This window comes from Artemia sp. Qi Xiang Cuo, chromosome 1 (assembly GCF_049724085.1).
Source record: "Artemia sp. Qi Xiang Cuo chromosome 1, ASM4972408v1, whole genome shotgun sequence".
NCBI classification, from domain to species: domain Eukaryota; kingdom Metazoa; phylum Arthropoda; class Branchiopoda; order Anostraca; family Artemiidae; genus Artemia; species Artemia sp. Qi Xiang Cuo.
The window spans coordinates 45,706,194-45,726,974 of NC_142794.1; the positions used below are offsets into that span (position 1 = coordinate 45,706,194).

Genomic DNA, 20,781 nt, shown 5'->3' on the forward strand with positions numbered 1-20,781 from the left:
AACCTCTGTTAGGGAAGAGAAGAGGATCCACAAATCCCTAAATGACTACATCCGCCTACGTGGTGTGTCGAATCTCACTTAAAACAAGTGGAAAGTGAGAGCCAATTTCTATGATGCACCTTTTCAGTCTGGGCTACTTCCGACCTCTTTACGGACAAGAGGTCCCTAAATTCTCGCCATTAACATATATATCAGAGGAGATCATTCGACCTAGACTATAATCGGTGATAAGCAACATCTAATGTCCTAATTATGCTCGGGGATTCAGTATAATTTTGATTTCTTAGAGGGGGATTGGTGGTAGATGGTAGTTAAGTTCAAGGCATTTACCAAAAATGTAGTTTGATCTGAACCAAACCTTAGCAGAATCAACAGTTAAAATTGGTTTGGCCTCTTTATCAAAAGAGAAAAAGGAATTCTTGTCATCGACACAAGTTCCAGAAGGAAACGTCATATCCCAGTCACAATTAGCGGGTAGTATCATCTAGTCTAGACTCATAGTTGTCACTTTCTAGGGTCGGCACCAGATCCAACCTCGGCTAAAATTTTCAGAATCCCTCGTCATCAGCCTCATTGCAAAGTTGGCTGGAGGAATTCTTTCAGCCACGCATATTTAAAGCCTACTGATATGGTTTTTAGGGCCCAAATTCTATGGGAGCTCTATGGGGGCAGAGGCTGTATTTTTGCCATCTGTATCCATCAGAAAGTCATACTGATTCTCTGCTAAATTTGGTAGGCATATCCGAAAATTATAGTATCGACTTTGGATAGACATTGTCAAATGCGTTGCTCCATAACTATAACGCGTAGGCCAAAGTTGCTGCAACACCTCGCACTAGCTCAACACCAGAGGTTATATTTAGTATTGAATAAAGAGTACAAACATAACTTCAGGATTCACGCTCAATAAAATTTTTATTTCAGCTTACGAAGCATGTTATTGTTTCAGTTTGACGGAAAATTATGATATCGACGGAAGAATATATTATCTTCTATGAAATTTCAACTCTTTCATTGGCGTAATACATTTTCGTGTTTTGAAATATACTGTTTAAGTCTGGATAAGAAATGGATCATTACGGAATTTATTCGCTTGATTTAGCGTACACCAACAACCAAGCAACTGGAAATGATGAATAGAGTGACACAAGGAAAATACGGAGGGAAAGTGAAGATTTAATTTTGGTTGCCGAAATCTAAACGACCTCAACTTCCAATTTGACTCTGTACCTGAGAAACGCTAAATAATATATATATATATATATATATATATATATATATATATACTACTACTACTACTAACAACTCATCGCAGCACCAAGCCGCCTGAAGCCAACACAGCTACGCACGCTCCTCCTCCACCCCAATCTATTAAAAGCCTCCCATTTAACACCCGCCCACGAAGTTCCCATTTCCTTAAAAACTTTCTTTATGACGTCCTCCCACCCCAGACGGGGACGACCTGCTTTCCGTTTAGCCCTAGATGGTTGGCCGAAAAGAACAATCTTCGGCAATCTGTCATCCTTCATCCGCACAACGTGCCCTAGCCACTTCAACCTTTCTTTCATTATAGCCTTAGTGAGCGGTATTGAACCACATTTTTCGTGTAGCCTATTGTTTGAAATACGGTCAGTCAGCCGGGTACCCAGAACAATCCTTAAGCAATTTCTCTGGAAAACATCTAGCAAATCTTCATCTGCTTTTCGGAGCGTCCATGCTTCAGAGCCATATTTGACCACTGCAATCACTGTAGCTTCTAATAGTCTAATCTTGGTTTGTAGACTTCTCTTCCTATTCTTCCAGACTTTTTTTAACTGTGAAAAAACACCCTGAGCCTTGGCTATTCTATATTTAACATCTTCATTGCTCCCAACATCTTTACTGATAATACTACCAAGGTAAGTGAAGCCGCCCACCTGATCAATCTTTTCATTACCCAACGTCACCTTTTCATCTTCACTCATTCCTAGCCTTAGTGACTTAGTCTTCCTAACATTGATTTTCAAACCAGTTTTAGCACCCTGAACTCGCAAAACCTCTAAAACTTCATTTATTTTGCTCACACTTTCATCTAGGATGCTTAAATCATCAGCAAAATCCAAGTCCAGGAGACTTTTCCCTCCCCATTTGATTCCGTGGTCTCCCATTGCCTTTCCTGTGCTCCTTAAGACAAAGTCCATTAAAATAATACATATAAAGGGGGATAGAACACAACCCTGCTTAACTCCTGATTTTATACAAAACCAGCTGCTAACCTTATTTCCTACCTTGACCGCAGCAGCGTTGTCCTCGTACATAACACTAATCACTTTAATGTATTTTTCTGGTATACCAAACAAGGATAAAACCTTTGCTAAAGCTCCTCTATCAAAAGACTGAAATTCCTCGAAAATGGCATCGGATCAAAAAGAAAATTACAACATTGAAATTTCCATTGCTGAACACTCCACACTGGAAACTTACAGCCCCACCTTGAACAATAAGGGAAATCACTTCTTTCTTGGGTAGTTATAGTAAGGATCTTCTGATTTGAGAAAGTATATGTGAAGCCTAATTAATGTTATGACTGTGTCGTACCAGAGGGCACTGAGCGTTCCCTAATTTGTTAACAAATTCAAACTCTCGGTCTCTAGGCTCAATCCAAATTCAGCCAAAAAAAGAGAAAAAATTAGAATAAAAAAAGAAACTATAAAAATACAATTACTTGCTTATAAGGAAAAACAAACATATAGCCCAAACTCATGTCCAATTCTTATTACGATTGTTATCTTCCTACAAGATTGCTGAGATACTAATCAAATTTCCTGATGTGACTGATGTTAACTTTTTCGGAAAACTTTCAGAGTTAGAAAATTTTAAATTTCAAAGTCAGGGAAATCTAGTTTGTATAAAGGATATATATATACATATATTATGTGTCAATGACATAAAAATAGATTGATCAATCCCTCACTAACAATTAACAGCCCAACACTTACTGAGAACTTCGCCTTTTTGCGTCTTTTGACATTAATTTTTCAAACGGTCCCATTGCAATTCAACCCCATTAAATCCAAATTCATCCATCTCAGCCCAATTTAGCTGCAACCCATGCCATTCAACCCCGTTCAACTCAAACACATAGATCCTAACCCACTATTGAACTCAGCCCCCGTTTAACCCAACCCCTATTCAGTTCAACCCCCATTTTAATACTATTTAATTCTACCAAAACTACTGCTACTAACAAATCACTGCAGTACCAAGTCACCTGAGATTAACACAGCTGCAAATACTCTTCCAATATCATGATCTATTAAAAATTTCATCTTTTCGCCCTCCCAAGAAGTTCCAATTTCCTTTAAATCCTTTCTTACGACCTCTTCTTATGCATTTTGCGGACTAAATATTTTTGTTGTTTTCTTTTTGCTCTAGAGGGATGACCGAAAAATCTGTCATCCTTCGTCTGCAAAACTTGTCCGAGCCATCTCAAACTTGTCCGAGCCATCCTCTAACAGGATTTTTTACTTCCTCTAACAAATCCTTATCTAACATCTTAGATGGAAGACATTTAACGAATCATCTTCGGTGATTCAAAACACCCACGATTCAAAACAGTTGACCCCTGTCGTCACTATAGTTTTTAATATTCTAACATTGGTTCGCACTTACTTTCTTCTTCACTCAAACTTTTTTCAACTATGAAGAAATATCCTGGGCCTTGGCTATTCTACTTTAACATCTCCATTGCATCCACCATCTTCACTAATAATACTACCAAGGTAAGTGAAAATGTCCAGTTGATAGATCCTCTCGTTAGAAAACATCACCTCTTTACCTTCATTTATTTCTAGTTTCAGCAGCCCAGTCTTCTTAAAAAAAATTTAAACATATTCCTGCACCCTGAAATCTGAAACTTCCAAAGAATAATTTACTTTGCAAGCATTTTCATCTAGGATGCTCAAATCATTAGCATAATCTAACTCTAGGAGAGTCTTAATTTCCTAATTGATTTCACGCTCTCCCATATCTTTTACCGAGTTCCTTAGAAAAAAGTTCATCAAAATGATCCATAAACGGGGATAGAACGCAACCCTGCTTAATTCCTTATTTAATATGAAACCAGCTACTAACCTCACTTCCTACCTTAACTGCAGCAAATATTACTCTTGTATATAGCACTAATGACTTAAATGTAGCGCGCTAGCGCTGCCTAAGTAAAGAACGATGTGGGCACAATGAGTTTTTTTTCTCCATACCCGGGAGCTTCGTATCGAAGGAGTTTTCGTAGAAACTTCGAAAAGGGCTCATTCGATTGGAAATTGGAGTCGCTAGTGCCCTTTTTAATCATCAAAAGCGATTGGAGGGCAACTAGCTCCCCCAAGCCAATCATTCCCCCAAACACATCCAATAAAGAATGATGTTGGCACAATGTTCTACTTATTATTTTTTTCCTTTAGAGCATGGCACTTTATATGGAAGGGGTCGGCGTAAAAACTTCAAAAGGGGCTCTTTCGATTGGAAATTGAGAGTTCTAGTGCCCTTTTTAATAGTCGAAAGTGATTGGAGGGCAACTAGCCTCCTTCCCCACGCCAATCATTCCCCCAAACACATCCAATCAAAATTTTGAGATAGTCATTTTGTTCAGCGTAGTTGATTTCCAGATTGAAAATATGTTTTTGAGGAGGACGCTCTCCCACAACCCTCAGGGCAAGAGTTTTAATTTATGCCCTAGGGGCATATAAGGTTTTTATAGAAGGCATTGTCGTAGAAACTTAAAAATAGCCTCATTCGATTGGAAATTCAAAGGGCTAGTGCCCTTTTTAATAGTCAAAAGTGATTGGAGGGCAACTAGCCCCCCCCCCCAACATACAGGATTTCTCAAAAAACATCCAATAAAAATTGTGAGGTTGCCATTTTGTTCAGTGTACTTGATTTCCAGATGGAAAATATGTTTTTGAGGAGGATACTCCCCTATAACCCTCAGGGCAAGGGTTTTAAGTTATGCCCTGGGGGCATATAAGGTTTTTTTTAGAAGGAGTTGTCGTAGAAACTTCAAAAAAAGCTCCTTCGATTGGAAATTCAAAGGGCTAGTGCTCTTTTTAATAGTCGAAAGTGATTGGAGGGCAACTAATCCCCCCCACGCCCATCATTTCCCCCAAACACATCCAATCAAAATTTTGAGATAGCCATTTTGTTCAGTGTAGTTTTGATTTCCAGATAGATAATATATTTTTGAGGAGGACAACTCCCCCCACAACCGTCAGGGCAAGGATTATAAGTTATGCCCTGGGGGCATATAAGGTTTTTATTGAACGTCGTTGTCGTAGAAACTTCAAAAACGGCTCATTCGATTTGAAATTCGAAGTGGCTAGTCGCCCTTTTTAATAGTCGAAAGTGATTTGAGAGCAACTAACACCCCTTCTCACGCCCACCATTTCCCCAAACACATCCAATCAAGAATTTTGAGATAGCCATTTTGTTCCACGCAGTTCAAAGTTCAGGAAATTATGCCTTTGAGGATGACAACCACTCCCCCACAGCCCTCAGGGCAAGCATTATAAGTTATGCCCTGGGGGCATATAAGGTTATTAATGGAATCTTTGTCCTAGAAACCTGAAAAGCGGCTCATTTGTTTGGAATTCAAATGACTAGTGCTCTTTTTAATGGTAGAAAGTGATTTGAGGGCAACTAACCCCCCTCTCCCGCCTATCTTTTCTCCAAACACACCCAATCAATATTTTAGATAGCCATTTTATTCAACGTAGTTGAAAGTTTTGGAAATTAGGTCTTTAAGGAAAAAAATTTCCACTTTACTGAAAAAAAATTAATGTTTTTGCTTTTATAACTTTGATAAATCAAATAATATTAACATTTGATTACTAAATATCAGTATATGTATATTATACTGACAATGCACATTCATTTGTATTTTTTCAGTAAAGTGCAAATTTTGTTCTGGCCTTGGGAAAGCATAGGGGTTTTGCGCCCAACTTATATTAATTTCTGCTCGTTTTGAGTTTGACTCGGTTATTTATTGTAATTTCTGATCGTTATGGGTTTCATTTATTTATCGATGCTAATTTGTTGTAGTTTCACGTTTGGTAGATTATTTATTTTATTTTTGCTCATTTTTTGTTTAATGGAGTTCTTTACTTTTCTTTGAAAAACTTATTTTGTGGAAAAGGTTTTTTTAATTAACACCATAAAAGGATAAAACCTTTTCTAAAGCTTTTCTTTTAGCTAAATCAAACGCTTGTTCATAATTAATAAAACTGAGGACTAAAGGGATCTGATGACTCAGATACTTCTCAAGTATTAATCTAGGAGTGAAAGTTTCGTCGACGCATCCTCTCCCTCTCCTAAAACAACATTGTTCTTCTCTTACAACTTTACCTGCAGCACCTCTAAGTCTAAAAAGTATCGTCATAGTAAGTGATTTGCTTCCTACAGAAACCAAGCAAATGCCTCTATAATTACCGCACTCACTGTATTTACATGTATGTCTTTACTTTCAGAAATATCTTGCGTTTTCAAACAATACTTCAGCTTATTGTTCTTTTTTTTAAACATAATGTCTATATCGATCGCAATAAATAAATAAAAAAAAAACACTTTCTGATGATCGTCTTGGTCTACGACAAAGAGAATGGAAAACTGATAAAAGTTGGATCTTAGACAATTTAACACGGGAGGACAGGAATTAAAAACTATGAACCCCATACACAGGGTAGTGCTGGCTGCTTCATGAAAAACACAGGAATTTCAGCAGAAAAGGACAAATTATACAATCATCTGAATTTTATAGGATTAAAGCTGAAATTTATCTCTAAATGATAATCAGTCTGTACTTTTTTACAAAGTTATTTTAAGCCAAAATCAACTCTGCAAAAAAAAAACAGATTGAACAAAGCAGGCTAAATAGGCTAGTTGACTTTAATCTGACAGGTTTCTGGATGAAAAGGTTCTGCTATCTGTACCCACCCCTACATTTTGAAGTACCTGAAACGACAAGCATGGAAAAGCACAAGGTACGCTAAAAAAAGGAATAATATTGCCAAATGCTAGATGGTGTTCGTGATTTATCTTTTCAACACAAGCTCCAGTTTCCACTCCCGTAAGTTTCCCATACTCTTTGGTCTACGGATAGAAGTTTCGGCTGATTACCGAAGACCATTGTGTTCCAGCTCACACCGAGGGCAAGTTTTCCTTGCATTCATAAGAATGAAGATTTCTGCAAATCTATACAACAGTGTTTTGAAGAGATTGGAGTAAAGACAAATCCACAAGAGAACAGTATAAATCCAGGGGACTTCAACGACAATTTTTAAATTCACATCTAAAATATCTAAATCTCATTCGTTCTTGCGGCTTTTGAGGGCCTGAGCCTGGCCTCCCTTTTCCAGGACCTGGGCCTGGTGTATGTTTAGATTTATTGTTGCGAGCGGATCTGATGGACAATAAATACTTATTTTCGAGTATCATTTGCATCCACATTGAACAAATAGTCACATATATGTACCTAAAGGGCAATAGAAACCATGGATAATCTGGCGAAAACCAAGGGGGACTAGGTTCTGACCCTCACTCCTAGTTACAATTATGCCCAAGGCTGTGGCCACAAAAACTTTCTACTCTGTTTGGTGAGAACCACATCTAATTGATATAGACAATCCCATCTTATTAGGGCATCTCACCTCATACACAATTTACGGGAGAAAAGCCACTTTCTTCAACTTCTTTTGCAGCATTTTCCATAGTTACGCATGCAGTTATTCCCACAATATCAACTTTGAATATGAGCTGCAAAAGCCAATGAAAGAGCAAAAGGCAATGAAGAACGTCTTCAATGAAGACGAAGAAGTTTGTCATATTTTTGAACGACAAACCCTTTATGCTAATAATCTACAACTACTCGTTACCCATCTCAATAGGTTATACTCACTCACATTTACATGTTGGACTGCAGAAAAGTAAAGAAATTAGATGTCAATGTTTTTATTGTAAATGGGAGTACTCTCCCGAATTCTCTTTGTCTCTTTTCTATATCCGACTGAAAATAATGCACTGAATTTCATTTAACGCCTAGATTCACTGTTTAGTTCGTTAACGCTTAAAAAACCATCCACGTTGAGAAATAGGAGATATCTTTATTTGACTTGAAAACAAAGAACATGGTTGAAAAATCGTTTGGCAGTAAAGTTAGAAACTTGGTGATTTCTTTTTTTACTGAGAGGGAACAACTAAGCAGATTTCTAGGGGGAGGTGAAATGGATTTCTAGATAGGACTTTGTCCCTCTAACCTGCTATGACTTGATCAACATCAATTTATGCCATACAAAAATTAAAAGAAAAATCTTAGATTTCATAATTTTTTGAGAAGGGGGGCTTGAACTTACTAATTTACATAGATATGTTAATCGAAAATAGAAAAAAAAGAACAAAAAGTATCGAGTCAAAATAGTTACTCAAATATACACTTAAGAATAGGCTAATCGGTAATTTTTAAATTTCTTCTTGCCAAAAAATCCAATTCAGACGACTAAATGTATCACCATGTATATATATATATATATATATATATATATATATATATATATATATATATATATATATATATATATATATACACATATATACATATATATATATATATATATATATATATATATATATATATATATATATATATATATATATATATATATATATATATATATATATATATATATATATATATATATATATATATATATATATATAAAGGCAACCGGTAGGGGGTAAAAATAATCAGAAAATTCTTGCCAATTTTTGAAAGAGGAAAGAGAAACTTAATCGTATTTGAATGACACTTTAACTGAATCAATGATCTATCGCTTCAATGTGAAAACCATCAGAGAATTTAATGATACTCACAAGGAAGAGAAATGATTCTTAGGAAGAAAAATGAAAAGATCGAAGAGGGGTTTTGGGAAAATGTTCCCGTTTTAAGTAGTGACAGAATGATTAAAAGGCAAAGCAGCGGGAAGTAAAAGCAAGACCGAAGGATTTTTTGTAGACAAAAGCTTTCTAATTTCAAATTCTCCATCTTTGATTAATTACTTCAAACTGAAAAAAAGAAAGATTCAGAAGATATTGATCTTCTTCACTCGCTTAGCCAGACAAGCTACATTTGAGATATTACTTGGTTGTATTCTTTTCGAAACAATCATTAGCCTATTGCATCTTCTTTTTTTGAAGCGAATTAAATATATTATTAAGGAGAAGAGGTTCTACCGGACGACTATCGCTCCAAAGAGATGCCCAGGGTTGCCACCGCTGGTGATTTATCACCAGATCTGGTGATTTTCTTTTTTAATCTGGCAATTTCTGGGGATTTTCATTTAATTTGGTGATTTTTTACAAAATTGGTTGGCATTCCATGTATGATTGGTTTCGCTGTCTTACTGAGGTGAAATAATCAGTGACTTTCACATTTTATGCCTTGTTTTTATTTGTTTATACATGTGTGTCCCATGTATGATAAAAACGGATTGAGGCTCAGAAACAAAAAAAAATTATCAGGTAAAGAAAGCATAGTCCCACATGAACATAGATTCAGCAGCCTAGGCTAGGTATTTTTCAAGGGACTTAACAGTCTCAAGGGGCTCTCGTTTAGGGAGCCAGGGAAATAAGATTTATCACCGCTTGTCTGATATTTCAACTTAGACTTGACCCACAACAATTTTCCGGAAGTAAAATAAATATATAAGAAATTGACACCATTTGAGTCGTCTTTTTCAGAGCTAAAGTTTACTACTAAGGATACCAACTATGGTAGGGGGATTAAAAACGTTCATAAGCAAATGAAATTCGATTTGAGGATAAAAGAGGATTTTTGGGGTTATTATTTTCAATAGAAACCTAGAAAAAAAAGAAAATATTTTGCAAAGTAAAGACAAAGAAAAGTATAATAGTAGTTAAACAAATAAAAAGGCTCTTCATGTCCAGTAACAAGATTTTAGGTAACAATTTCAGTCTTTGCCTGGAATTCCGGTTTTAGGTACAAATTCTCTTCCTTCTTGAGCAGTTGACGGCCTTTGAAAAACATAATGTATTAGCTCAGGATGCGCAGCGCGTCATTTTGGAATAAAGCTTATCATTATTGACCACCGATTTCTGGTGATTTCTTTGGGGATTTTTATGAAATACTGGTGATTTCTGGTGATTTTCTTGGTGGAAGTCTGGTGATTTTTGGGATTTTCTTGGTGAAAAACTGGGGATTTTTATTTGGTTGTGGTGGCAGCCCTGGAGATGCCAAACCTATTCGTTCTCCCTAGGCAAAGTCTACGTCCACCTTCAACCCCATAGTTGGTGTATCACTACGCAATACCAACTAACCACTCTATAAACCTTTATCATACAGTTCGTGATCATGATAAAGAACTGTAAGTAAGGAGCGGCTCGGGGCTATAGTAACCAAAACCCTAAGAAAACGAATTTTGATAACAATTAATGCATCAAAATAATTTGCTTTTTATGCTAATGTATATATATATATATATATATATATATATATATATATATATATATATATATATATATATATATATATATATATATATATATATATATATATATATATATATATGAATTAATCAGAATGAATTTTGGGGAAGGGGCTGGGGGAGGTAAGAATTGATATTTAATCCCTGTTGCTTCCCAGGAATATTTTTGATCTACGTCCCATTACTGGTGCTGGGGTCCTCATTGCTGGGCGGGGGGGGGTAATAATGTCCCTCCAATAACGATAATTGTTTTTCAATATATATATATATATATATATATATATATATATATATATATATATATATATATATATATATATATATATATATATATATATATATATATATATATATATATATATATATATATATATATATATATATATATATCGGGCCCCGGCACTCGGCACGCTTCTATATATGGATTCTCATTGTCACTTGTCTGCTGACCGCAGACAATTTGCTGTCTTTTTACACTGCACTCTCTTCAAAGATATTTGATTATTAAAGCAAGTCCGATTTCTAACAACGATATCAACTAAGCTTCAAACTTTTGATTTTCTTTTTTAAGGTTTTTGAATTGTTATAATCCCTTATTAAAATATATGCAAATATTTTCGCAATTACCAGCCGCCGGGCCCCGGCACTCGGCTCGCGGCAGGCTTATATATATGGATTTTCATTGTCGCTTCTTCTAACCACAGACAATTTGCTGTAGTGTAGTTCATACTACAGTCTATTCAAAGATATTTGACCATTTAAAGCAAATACGATTTCTAACAACGATATCTACTAAGCTTCAAACTTTTTTTTTGAGGTTTTTGAGTTGTTTTAATCCCTTTTTAAAATATATAAAAATAGTTTTGCAATTGCCAGTTTTTTGCTCTTTACGCAATTTAATGTCTTTTCATACTGTGTCTTTTCAAAGATATTTGATTATTGAAGCTAGTCTGATTTCTAACAACGATATGTACTCAGCTTCAAACTTTTGGTTTTCTTTTTTAAGAATTGTTGTAATCCCTTGTCAAAATAGAGAATCATCATTTGTAATAATAGCAAATTTTCGTTTTTTGGGCCTTCTTATATAACTGGTTATATAACTAGTTTCGTTCAAAAAGGTTTTCTTTTTTAAAATTTTTGAATTGTTGTAATCTCTTGTTAAAATATATACAAATATTTTTTGCAATTACCAGTTGTTTGCTATTTACGCAATTTAATATCTTTCATACTACAGTCTGTTCAAAGATGTTTGATTATTGAAGCTAGTCCGATTTCTAACAACGATATGTACTAGCTTGAACAAAAGCTTGAACCTTTTGGTTTTCTTTTTTAAGTTTTTTGAATTGTTGTAATCCCTTGTCAAAATAGAGAATCATTATTTGTAATAATTACAAATTTTCGTTTTTTGGGTCTTCCTACTGACATTATATAACTGGTTGCGTTCAAACATGTAAGCTTAATCACGTAGCGAGTTGATTTTATCTAACAAAAAAAACTAATTTTAAAACTTTCTCGTATTTTTCTAGTTCGAATTAAAATATTAAAATTTTTGCTCAGGCACCGTAAATATTCTTGCAGTTTACACAATAACTTTAGCGATTCTGAACTGAATTTAGAAAATTTTTCAACTTCTTGTCATGTCTTAAAAAGACATTGCTTATACTTAAATATAAAAAATTTGGTAATTATGTTTTCAAACAACGATTTCTACTAAGCTTCAAACTTTTGGTTTTCTTTTTTGGAGGTTTTTGAATTGTTGTAATCCCTTGTTAAAATATATAAAATAATTTTGCAATTACCAGTTTTTTGTTCTTTACACAATTTAATGTCTTTTCATACTTGGAGTCCATTGAAAGATATTTGATTATACAGTAAGTCCGATTTCTAACAACGTTTTCTACTAAGCTTCTAACTTTTGATCTTTTTTTTTTAAGGTTTTTGAATTGTTGTAATCTCTTGTCAAAATATAAGCAATAATTTTGCAATTACCAGTTTTTTGCTCTTTAAGCAGTTTAATATAAACTTCTCCATACATGAAAATCTCCACAAATAAGTTTTGCAAGTGCACAACGTCATTGCAATACTGATGATGTATATAAAAATGACGTCACTCACATAAATATTTTTTCCCAAAATTAAGGCTCTTAACGAATTTTCTCACACTTAAGACCTATCTATATCGTTTTCTTAGGCCAGAATATCCCAGGCTACCAATTTTCCCGAAAAAATATGGAGCCGTTTTTGAGAAAAAATACACAGATAAATAAATAAATATACAATTATTGCTCGTTTATAAAGATAGTAAATATATATATATATATATATATATATATATATATATATATATGTATATATATATATATATATATATATATATATATATATATATATATATATATATATATATATATATATATATTATAAAATTTTCTCCTAGAAAGAGAAAAAAATCTAAAATGTATTTTTTTTTTCAGTTTTTTTTTACCAAGTAATTACCTGTAACGCACTAAATTATAATTCATACACTAGTCGAGATATATAGCAGTACTATAGTGTCTGAAAATACTTAATTCTGTTTCCGAGAGACAGTGGTTAAAATTCATTCTGTTCTGCTTGGCTCCAACTGTTCTCATACCAGACAGTCGTCATACACGCACTTTTCGCAGCAAACCAGTTAAACAATTGTCACTAGTAGGCCTAAAGCTAAACTCGCGCAGCTTTTGGACTCAATGGAATACAACTTGAATATTCCAGAAAACTACACCTATGCCCTTCCCCAAGGCCACAATTCCTAAGCAAAGTGCACATAATTCCATCTCTTTTAAGTTTAAAGAAGCTATCCTGAAATGAATAGAACAACAGGAAATAAAAGCAAAGTTTTGATGGAAAACGCTTTCATAGCAAAGCAAGGAAAAAATTCTTTGGAGTATATTGGTTTAATGAAATTAACCTCCGGCAACACCGATCTTTTAGAAAAGATAGAGAATGAGAGAGAGAGCAAACTCATAAATCAATATTTCTGACGAGAGGATATTGCAGAGACCGCATATCGAAACAAATGAGACCCTCAGGGGAAAACTGGAAAGTTCTAACAAAAAATGGGGACAAAAAGTGAGAATTTTCTAATAAATTAATCTCACGGGAAGCTAAGAGGGTCTGAAGCCACCACAGGAGTGACATAAATGAGTAAGATTACATATACAGAAAAAATTGAATCGTCGTAGGAAAAACAGCTATGCTTGAAAATGAAATTTCTTGTTTTAGACGGCAGGTTGAAAATCTTTGTTTTTTTTCAGTTGGAGATACACATCTGAGGAACAGAAAAAAAACAAAAAAACTTAAATCTAGTAAATGACTGAAAATTTAAGTAATAAAGAACACATGAACACAAGAGCCAGGGCCATATCCAGGATTGTTTTTTCGGGAGTGAGGGGGGGGGGGGGGGGTTACAAAAGAATTTTTTCGGGGAAGAAGGTTACAAAAAAACCTCAAAAAACGCATCAAAAATATGTTTATATTCATTTTTGTTACGTTTTTTTACGTAACATGTATATATATATATATATATATATATATATATATATATATATATATATATATATATATATATATATATATATATTATTGGTAAATTTACTTTTGGTAATTTTTTTTGGTAAATCAATGTAATTATTATGCTAATATGTAACTTATTTCCATTGATGGTTTTAATTCAAACTATACAATCGTGCGATGTATAGAAAATAAATTCACTAAATAGGAATTCCATTTCAACCTATTTTTATAGATTTCAGTAATGCGCGAATTGGAGGAATTTCTGTCCACTGGAGGAATTTCAGGAGAGTACCCCCTAGCTTAGACCAGGAGTGCTCATTTAGAAACGAAACAAAACCGCTTTACCTTTTATATATTCAAGAAGCCAGAAAACTAGCGAAGATTCCTAATCTCACAGGTATCATCATCATCATCATCATTTTATTTATAACCCATCACAAAAAATCTGGGCAGAGCCCAGCAAAAGACAGATTAAAAATCAAGAAAAACAAAAAAAGAAATAACAGAAATCAAAACACACACAACTACAAACAAGGGATAAACAGAAATGACCAAAGATATGAAGACTTCTGGCAATCAGTAGAGAAATCCCAGATACGCTTCTCAATAACCCCTGCTGGGTTTACCAGTTGATACTTTCTTTGCAGAAAAGAGTTACCTGTCCAAGTTGGAAGTTCCATTAAATACTTATCAAATTTAAAATAAAAGCGATGAACTTGCTTTCTCTTACCACAATTAAAAAATAGACCAAAGAGGAGCAAGGGAAAGTAAGTGAGGAACTGTTAGGCTATTAAATAACTGAGAACAGTGAGCTCTACTCATATCCACGACACGTTTGAAGCCATGGAGGCATACGTAGCCCGGATCTTGCTAGCATAGTATAGATACGTATAGATACGAGTCAATAGTTCTAAAACTGTATTTGTCTCAAATTCTTAAAAACGGCCCCATTCAAATACAAAAAAGGCTAACTTAAAGGAATATATAATAATTGAGTATATCTTAGTAGAATTAACAATTACAATGAGGTGGAGCAAAATGTTAAATCCACTAAGTTCCAAGCCATTTCCCTTTTCCCAATTCAATAAAAAGGATAGCATTTAGGCCGGAAAACAATTTCAGTCGGGAAATGAGGCAAAATCGAGCCTATGCTTTATGTCAACAAAACTATTGGCTTTGCGTCAGGTTTGCATAATATTCGATAACTTTCAAAAGTCAATCAAGTTGGAAAACAAAAAGAAAATTGATGGATAAGAGTAATTTAGTTTTCCATGAAGCCTATGGGGAGGCTTTACAAAGTAAACATTAGAAACCGCATACAATCTATATATATATATATATATATATATATATATATATATATATATATATATATATATATATATATATATATATATATATATATATATGTATAACCATAAATCCAAAAATAGCTTATTTTTCAGCGCAATGGAAAAAGAGTACACAGACACATGCTTGGTTTTATGTATATAGATAGACTAGCAAGACCTGATTTGGCCAGTTTTTCTCCTCTTCCTCCGAGTGCTCAGGCTGTCAGTCCTTGCATAAAAAAAAATAAATAAAAAAACAAAACAAAAAAAAAACAAAAAAAACACTTACATTGGATTGCTTGTATTCCAATAGATGTCATCTCGTTTGATAGTATCTGCACTAGCATTTAGGAAGAAATCTAGAAGTCCAATAAAAATAGCTCCCAATCTGTAACGTCTACCCATCCTAACTGTAGAATGGATCACGGGACAAAGTCAAAAAACCAGTTCGACCCAGTTACCTTATGCACAATCTAGACAATAAACTAATCCATTTTGCTCAAACCTAGAAAAAAGAAGTAAGGATGAAAAAAACAACGACACAATCCTATATTATAAACGACCGACAATGAAAAAATATTAAATAAGCCATTTTTGTTGTGAAAAGAATATAGATAAAGCTTCTTCTTTAAAATAATCAATTCCAAAAGCTCTCATGGAAGAAATTTCAAAATAAAAAAAAATTCTAAAGGTATCCCTACATTCTTAAGACTCAAATATTAAGCAAAAAAAGGAAAAATTACTGACATAATAATTGCAAGTGCAAATTTTTTGAGCAACATAGCAAAATTGCTGCACACCATTAACAGTCCTTGTTCGCAAACTTATACAAGATGCTGAGCAATCATTGTGTTTTTCCTTTTTCTTCATTTCCATGTTTAAAAATAAATGCGTTTACTTTACTTATATATTTGACTTCCCTGAATAATAATTTAAAAAATCAACTTTTTATATTTCTGACATAAACGCAAGAAGGGCTTGGAGTTGCCTACAAGCATGGAACTATCATTCACTTAGAAGCCTAGATGGTCACAGTGTCTCTACCAAAGACGCCATTTGGGGGAGGAGCAGTGGGCCGTATTGTCCTTCTCAAGATTCCGAAAATGCACCAAAAATATATTTACTTAACAATGGTAAATCCTAGAAAAGAAATGGGTCTTACCCCCGACCCCCAAGAAAATTGAAGTGACATCTCTTATGTCATTTATGATGTGTGATTGAATATTTTTTATATCCAAATCGGTGCCTTTTTTGAAGTCTTTTGCTTTTTGTGTTCTTTCCTTCTTTCATTTTCGAGTTTCATAGTCATTTTTGCATTCCATTTTACATTTGTGGCAGATTAAAAACTTAATATTGGATATATTTAAAAAAAACTTAATTTACCCTAAGTTGACTGGAACATGATTAATTGCTCCTCAGATATGACAATAATAAAGAAAAATAACACTATCTTAAATTTTACTTCTGGCGTGCCGACGTAGCAAGAAAAATCAATTTCAGAATAGGAAATAAATTAGCTTCTATATGCATGAGATACGTCACAGAGCTTTTCCATTATTTTTTTCTCCCGAGTTTTATACTTCTGGTGCAGATGATTTACTTGTCAACCGAAGACTGCTTAATGTTGGAAAAAATACTTCCTATAGCCTTATTGTAAACAGATCTTAAAGAGTAAAAAAAAAAAATTATTTATTGCCACAAACTTTGACCGTATCTGGTCATGTTATTTTTCAATCTGTATGTAGGACGGTGAAGAAATCTTCTACAAAATTATTGAAATTTCACCCCCCCCCCCCCAGATACCTCAAGAAAGACAGGAAAAATCAGGAAAAATCCACATATTCTTGAAAAAAATATCTACGTTCTCCCATATGATTTTTGGTTGCACATATGTGCGTCTTCCACGGTTAATTTCACAAAGGCGTTAGATGTCTAGTTCTTTTTCTGTTAGATTTGAAAGGATAAGGAACTAAGTATAGCTAAAATAGGAGAAATTGTAACACCCCCCCTCTACAATTGTGTTTATAATAATTGAATTTAAGGCTGGGTTTGATATCGACGTAACGCAACGCAACGGGAGATCAACTGGCTCACTTTGCCGCTTGCGCAAGGCATTGGGAAACTTAGTCGATGACGTGATTGCCACTAAATACTGATATCCGTTGGCCAATCAGAAGCGATCCCCGTCAAAGGAAAGGTTACGCACTCGTTGCCTATTGTATTTGGTGAGTTGTAATATTTTCGATTGCTCTTTGATGCCATCACGGTGTTGTAAGTTTGCAATATAAGATGAATGGATAATCTAAGCATCTGGATACCAACGTGAAAGGCTCCTATAGAAATAGAACAAAAAAAAATATAAAGAAATTCTCTCTCAAAATAAAATGTTCGAGAACGCACCCATTTTTCAAATGAGAATGTTTGAGGAAGAGAGGGTTATTTTAATGTTGTTACCGGTACTTTTGGCTAAGGTACTCAAAAGCAAAGAAAATGGGCAAGGAATAAGAAAAAGCCTAGTCAGTTGGCTGGGGAAAAAGACAAGATTTGCTGATGCTGCAAAACTTATCCTAATCAAGGTGAAAAGCAGACGCGTCAAAAGATAAACAGTGCGTTTTGATGCAATGGACAACTAATTTTTAAGCCAGTTTGATTTTTGTCAAAAATTTTTATCTGTGAGACTAGAAAAGAACTTAGCGAGGCTTAGAATTTGCTGTCAGTAAAAAAAGATCAAATGAGTAGAGGGGATGATAAATAGTACTAGTATACCGAGTCCTAGTAACAAGAGATGCATCTTATAAAGAGTATTACAGCTCGATAAACGAAAGGATAGTTGGCCTTATGGTGCCTTGCAGCGGGTTCTGCATGTGAGAAAAAATAAGTATAACCAGGTCTCATGTCAAGGGAGATGTGAGTAGAGAGGGAGGTGCTACTCCGAACCCTCACCCCTGCTGCCACCTATAACTTTTTTTACATAATTCATGGATGGTTATGTGTGTCGGTCGATTTATTTGATGTTTTTCATGGATGTTTAATGGTTTTTGTCAGTGAGAATTTGAAAAACAGGAACTTTGTCACATTTATGGATGTCAACAGCAATTCATGTCTGTTATATGGTTTTCTCAGTGGGAATGAAAAAACAGGATTTTTCTCACTTGGAAAAACAGGAATTTTCTCACATGGAAAACCATAAACCACGTGGTCCTGTCACGAGTAGCACCTGTGAACTTGATTTACATAATCTCTAGGGGAAATTATTGATTCACGAAGGGGAGAATTAAGAAACATTAAGGCTTCTTTAATCTTAGGTCTGAGGGATAAACGTTTTTTAGGTCAGAGAGAAAAATTTATATTCTATTTTCAAATCGGGCTTCATTGATCTTTAGTGTCAGGAATTATAATTGACATCACTTGTTATCTTGGAATTATGCGGGGGTCTAAAGAGATAGAAATTCTATTTTTAAATATGGCTTCACGGAGCTTTAAGTCGGAGAGGTAAATTGATATTCTAACGAAACCATAATAGTTTAGCTAGGAAAATTTATGAGATGAAGAGATTAACGTAGGAAAGGGTTTCCTAGAAATTTGAAATGCGTTAGCGTAGAGATGCCAAACAAAAGGAACACGCTGAAATTACGTTTAGGGATTATTTGGGCGAAACCGTTTTATCCATTTTATGGGATTATTTCGGCGAAACAGTTAGAGACATTTTGAAAGAAGATTTTAGGAAAGGTTTTAGAAGAGAATTTTAGGGTGAAACTCTGTGTTCGTTATAATACACAAGTTCCATTTGAACAGTGTTGTGAGGTCCTCTACCCCAACCCCAAAGGGTTCCGATCCCCCACCACAACCCCGAAGGAAGCCCCCGGTACTCAAAGGTCCCCCAAGCTCCCATAGAGCCCCAGCCCCCCAAACGCCCTCCTCAGACCCTCAAAGGCCCTCCTCTGGTCCTCAAAGGGCCCCCCGGACCCCCAAAGGGCACCCGGACCCCAAAGGCCCTCCCCCCGGTCCTCAAAGGTCCCCCGGGCTCCCAAAGAGCCACCGGCGCCCCCAAAGACCCACCCAGACCCCCAAAGGCCATCCCCGGGCCCCCCAAAGGCCCATCGAGCTCCCAAAGGACCAACGGGGTCCCAAAGGCCCTACACCGGTCCCCAAATGTCCCCCAGGCCCACAACTGTCCCCCGGCCCCCCAAAGGCCCTCCCCCGGCCCCCAAAGGGCCAACCGGCTCCCAAAGGACCAATCGGTCCTCAAGTGTCCCCCAGCCTCTCCAAGGCCCCCCTGTGCCCCCAAGGCCCTCCCCCGGGCCCCAACGGTCCCCCCGGGCCAGAGAAGCGCCGCCGCGATGCGCCATGGGCCAGGAAAGCACCGCCGGATATGCCGCGGGGATGCGCCGCGGGTCAGGAAAGCGCCGCGGGGGATGCGACATAGGGAGGCACCGCAGGAAAGTGCCGCAGGATGTGCCACAGGGATGCGCCGCAAAAAAAAGTAAACTAAAAAGTAAAAATGTCGAAAGATTATCTGCACCCCCCACACTTCAGACCCCCCCCGGCCATCCCCTGGTCCTCACCGGTCCCTAGGGCCCCCCCCGGGGCAACCGGCCCTCCAAGGGTCCCCCAAACCCCTGCCCAGGGCCCCCCCCCGAGCGGCCGAGCCATTTTTTTTATTACTTTTTTATTGGGGTAGTATTTCTTTTCTGTACACGTTCAAGTAATAATGTGATTCCTAAGCCCATTTTCCAACCTCAAAGAGTCCCCTCCCCAATTCGTAAATACTTTCTTGAATTTTTTAACATGGTATTTTTTTAACTTTTTTACGTATCTTAAAATGACATGAAATATGCTTACGGCTCTACCAATCATACTCTGTGCTTATTCATGGACACGACGTGGCTTTCCCACTGGTACTCTATGGCAGGTCATCGACACTACCTAGTTTATTGCATGCATTAAATCAGTATTTTTTACGCAGTGGAAGGATAAACACACAATTCATATCTGTAAAAAAGTGAGGATGAATTATTCGACGAACGTGTGTGCACATGATAAAATCATTGTCGTATTGAATGCTGACAAGGAGAAATACCTGAACTATGAAACGAGTGCAAGCGGTAACACTATTGGAAATGTATGCATGCGTTGTCATGACAGCGAGAAGTTAGATTTCTTTGGAGTACCCAAGAATTTCAATCATGTAAACGGTGGATATTCAAGAGTATCATTACCAGAGAAATTAGTGTTCAAAGAGACTGCAAACTTAAAAATAATTGTCGATGATCGGGGACAACTCCTTGCTAGGGTTTCTGGTAACACATTACCTGTTGATAAATCCTATCATCATCTTTCCGGTATTAGCATTTTAAAGAGAACAAGAA

The 20,781-nt window shown here is 35.7% G+C and overlaps 1 protein-coding gene across 2 annotated transcripts in view; it reads right to left on the reverse strand.

Moving 5' to 3' along the window:
* The window catches only part of Ephrin (ephrin), a 303,854-nt gene that overhangs the window by 250,513 nt on the left and 32,560 nt on the right, over positions 1–20,781 (reverse strand). For both annotated transcript variants that reach the window (XM_089095085.1, XM_089095092.1), the window contains exon 2: positions 15,702–15,917. In XM_089095085.1, the coding sequence (XP_088951211.1) occupies positions 15,702–15,817 (116 nt within the window). In that variant the 5' untranslated portion in view covers positions 15,818–15,917. The remainder of the gene's footprint in view (positions 1–15,701; positions 15,918–20,781) is intronic.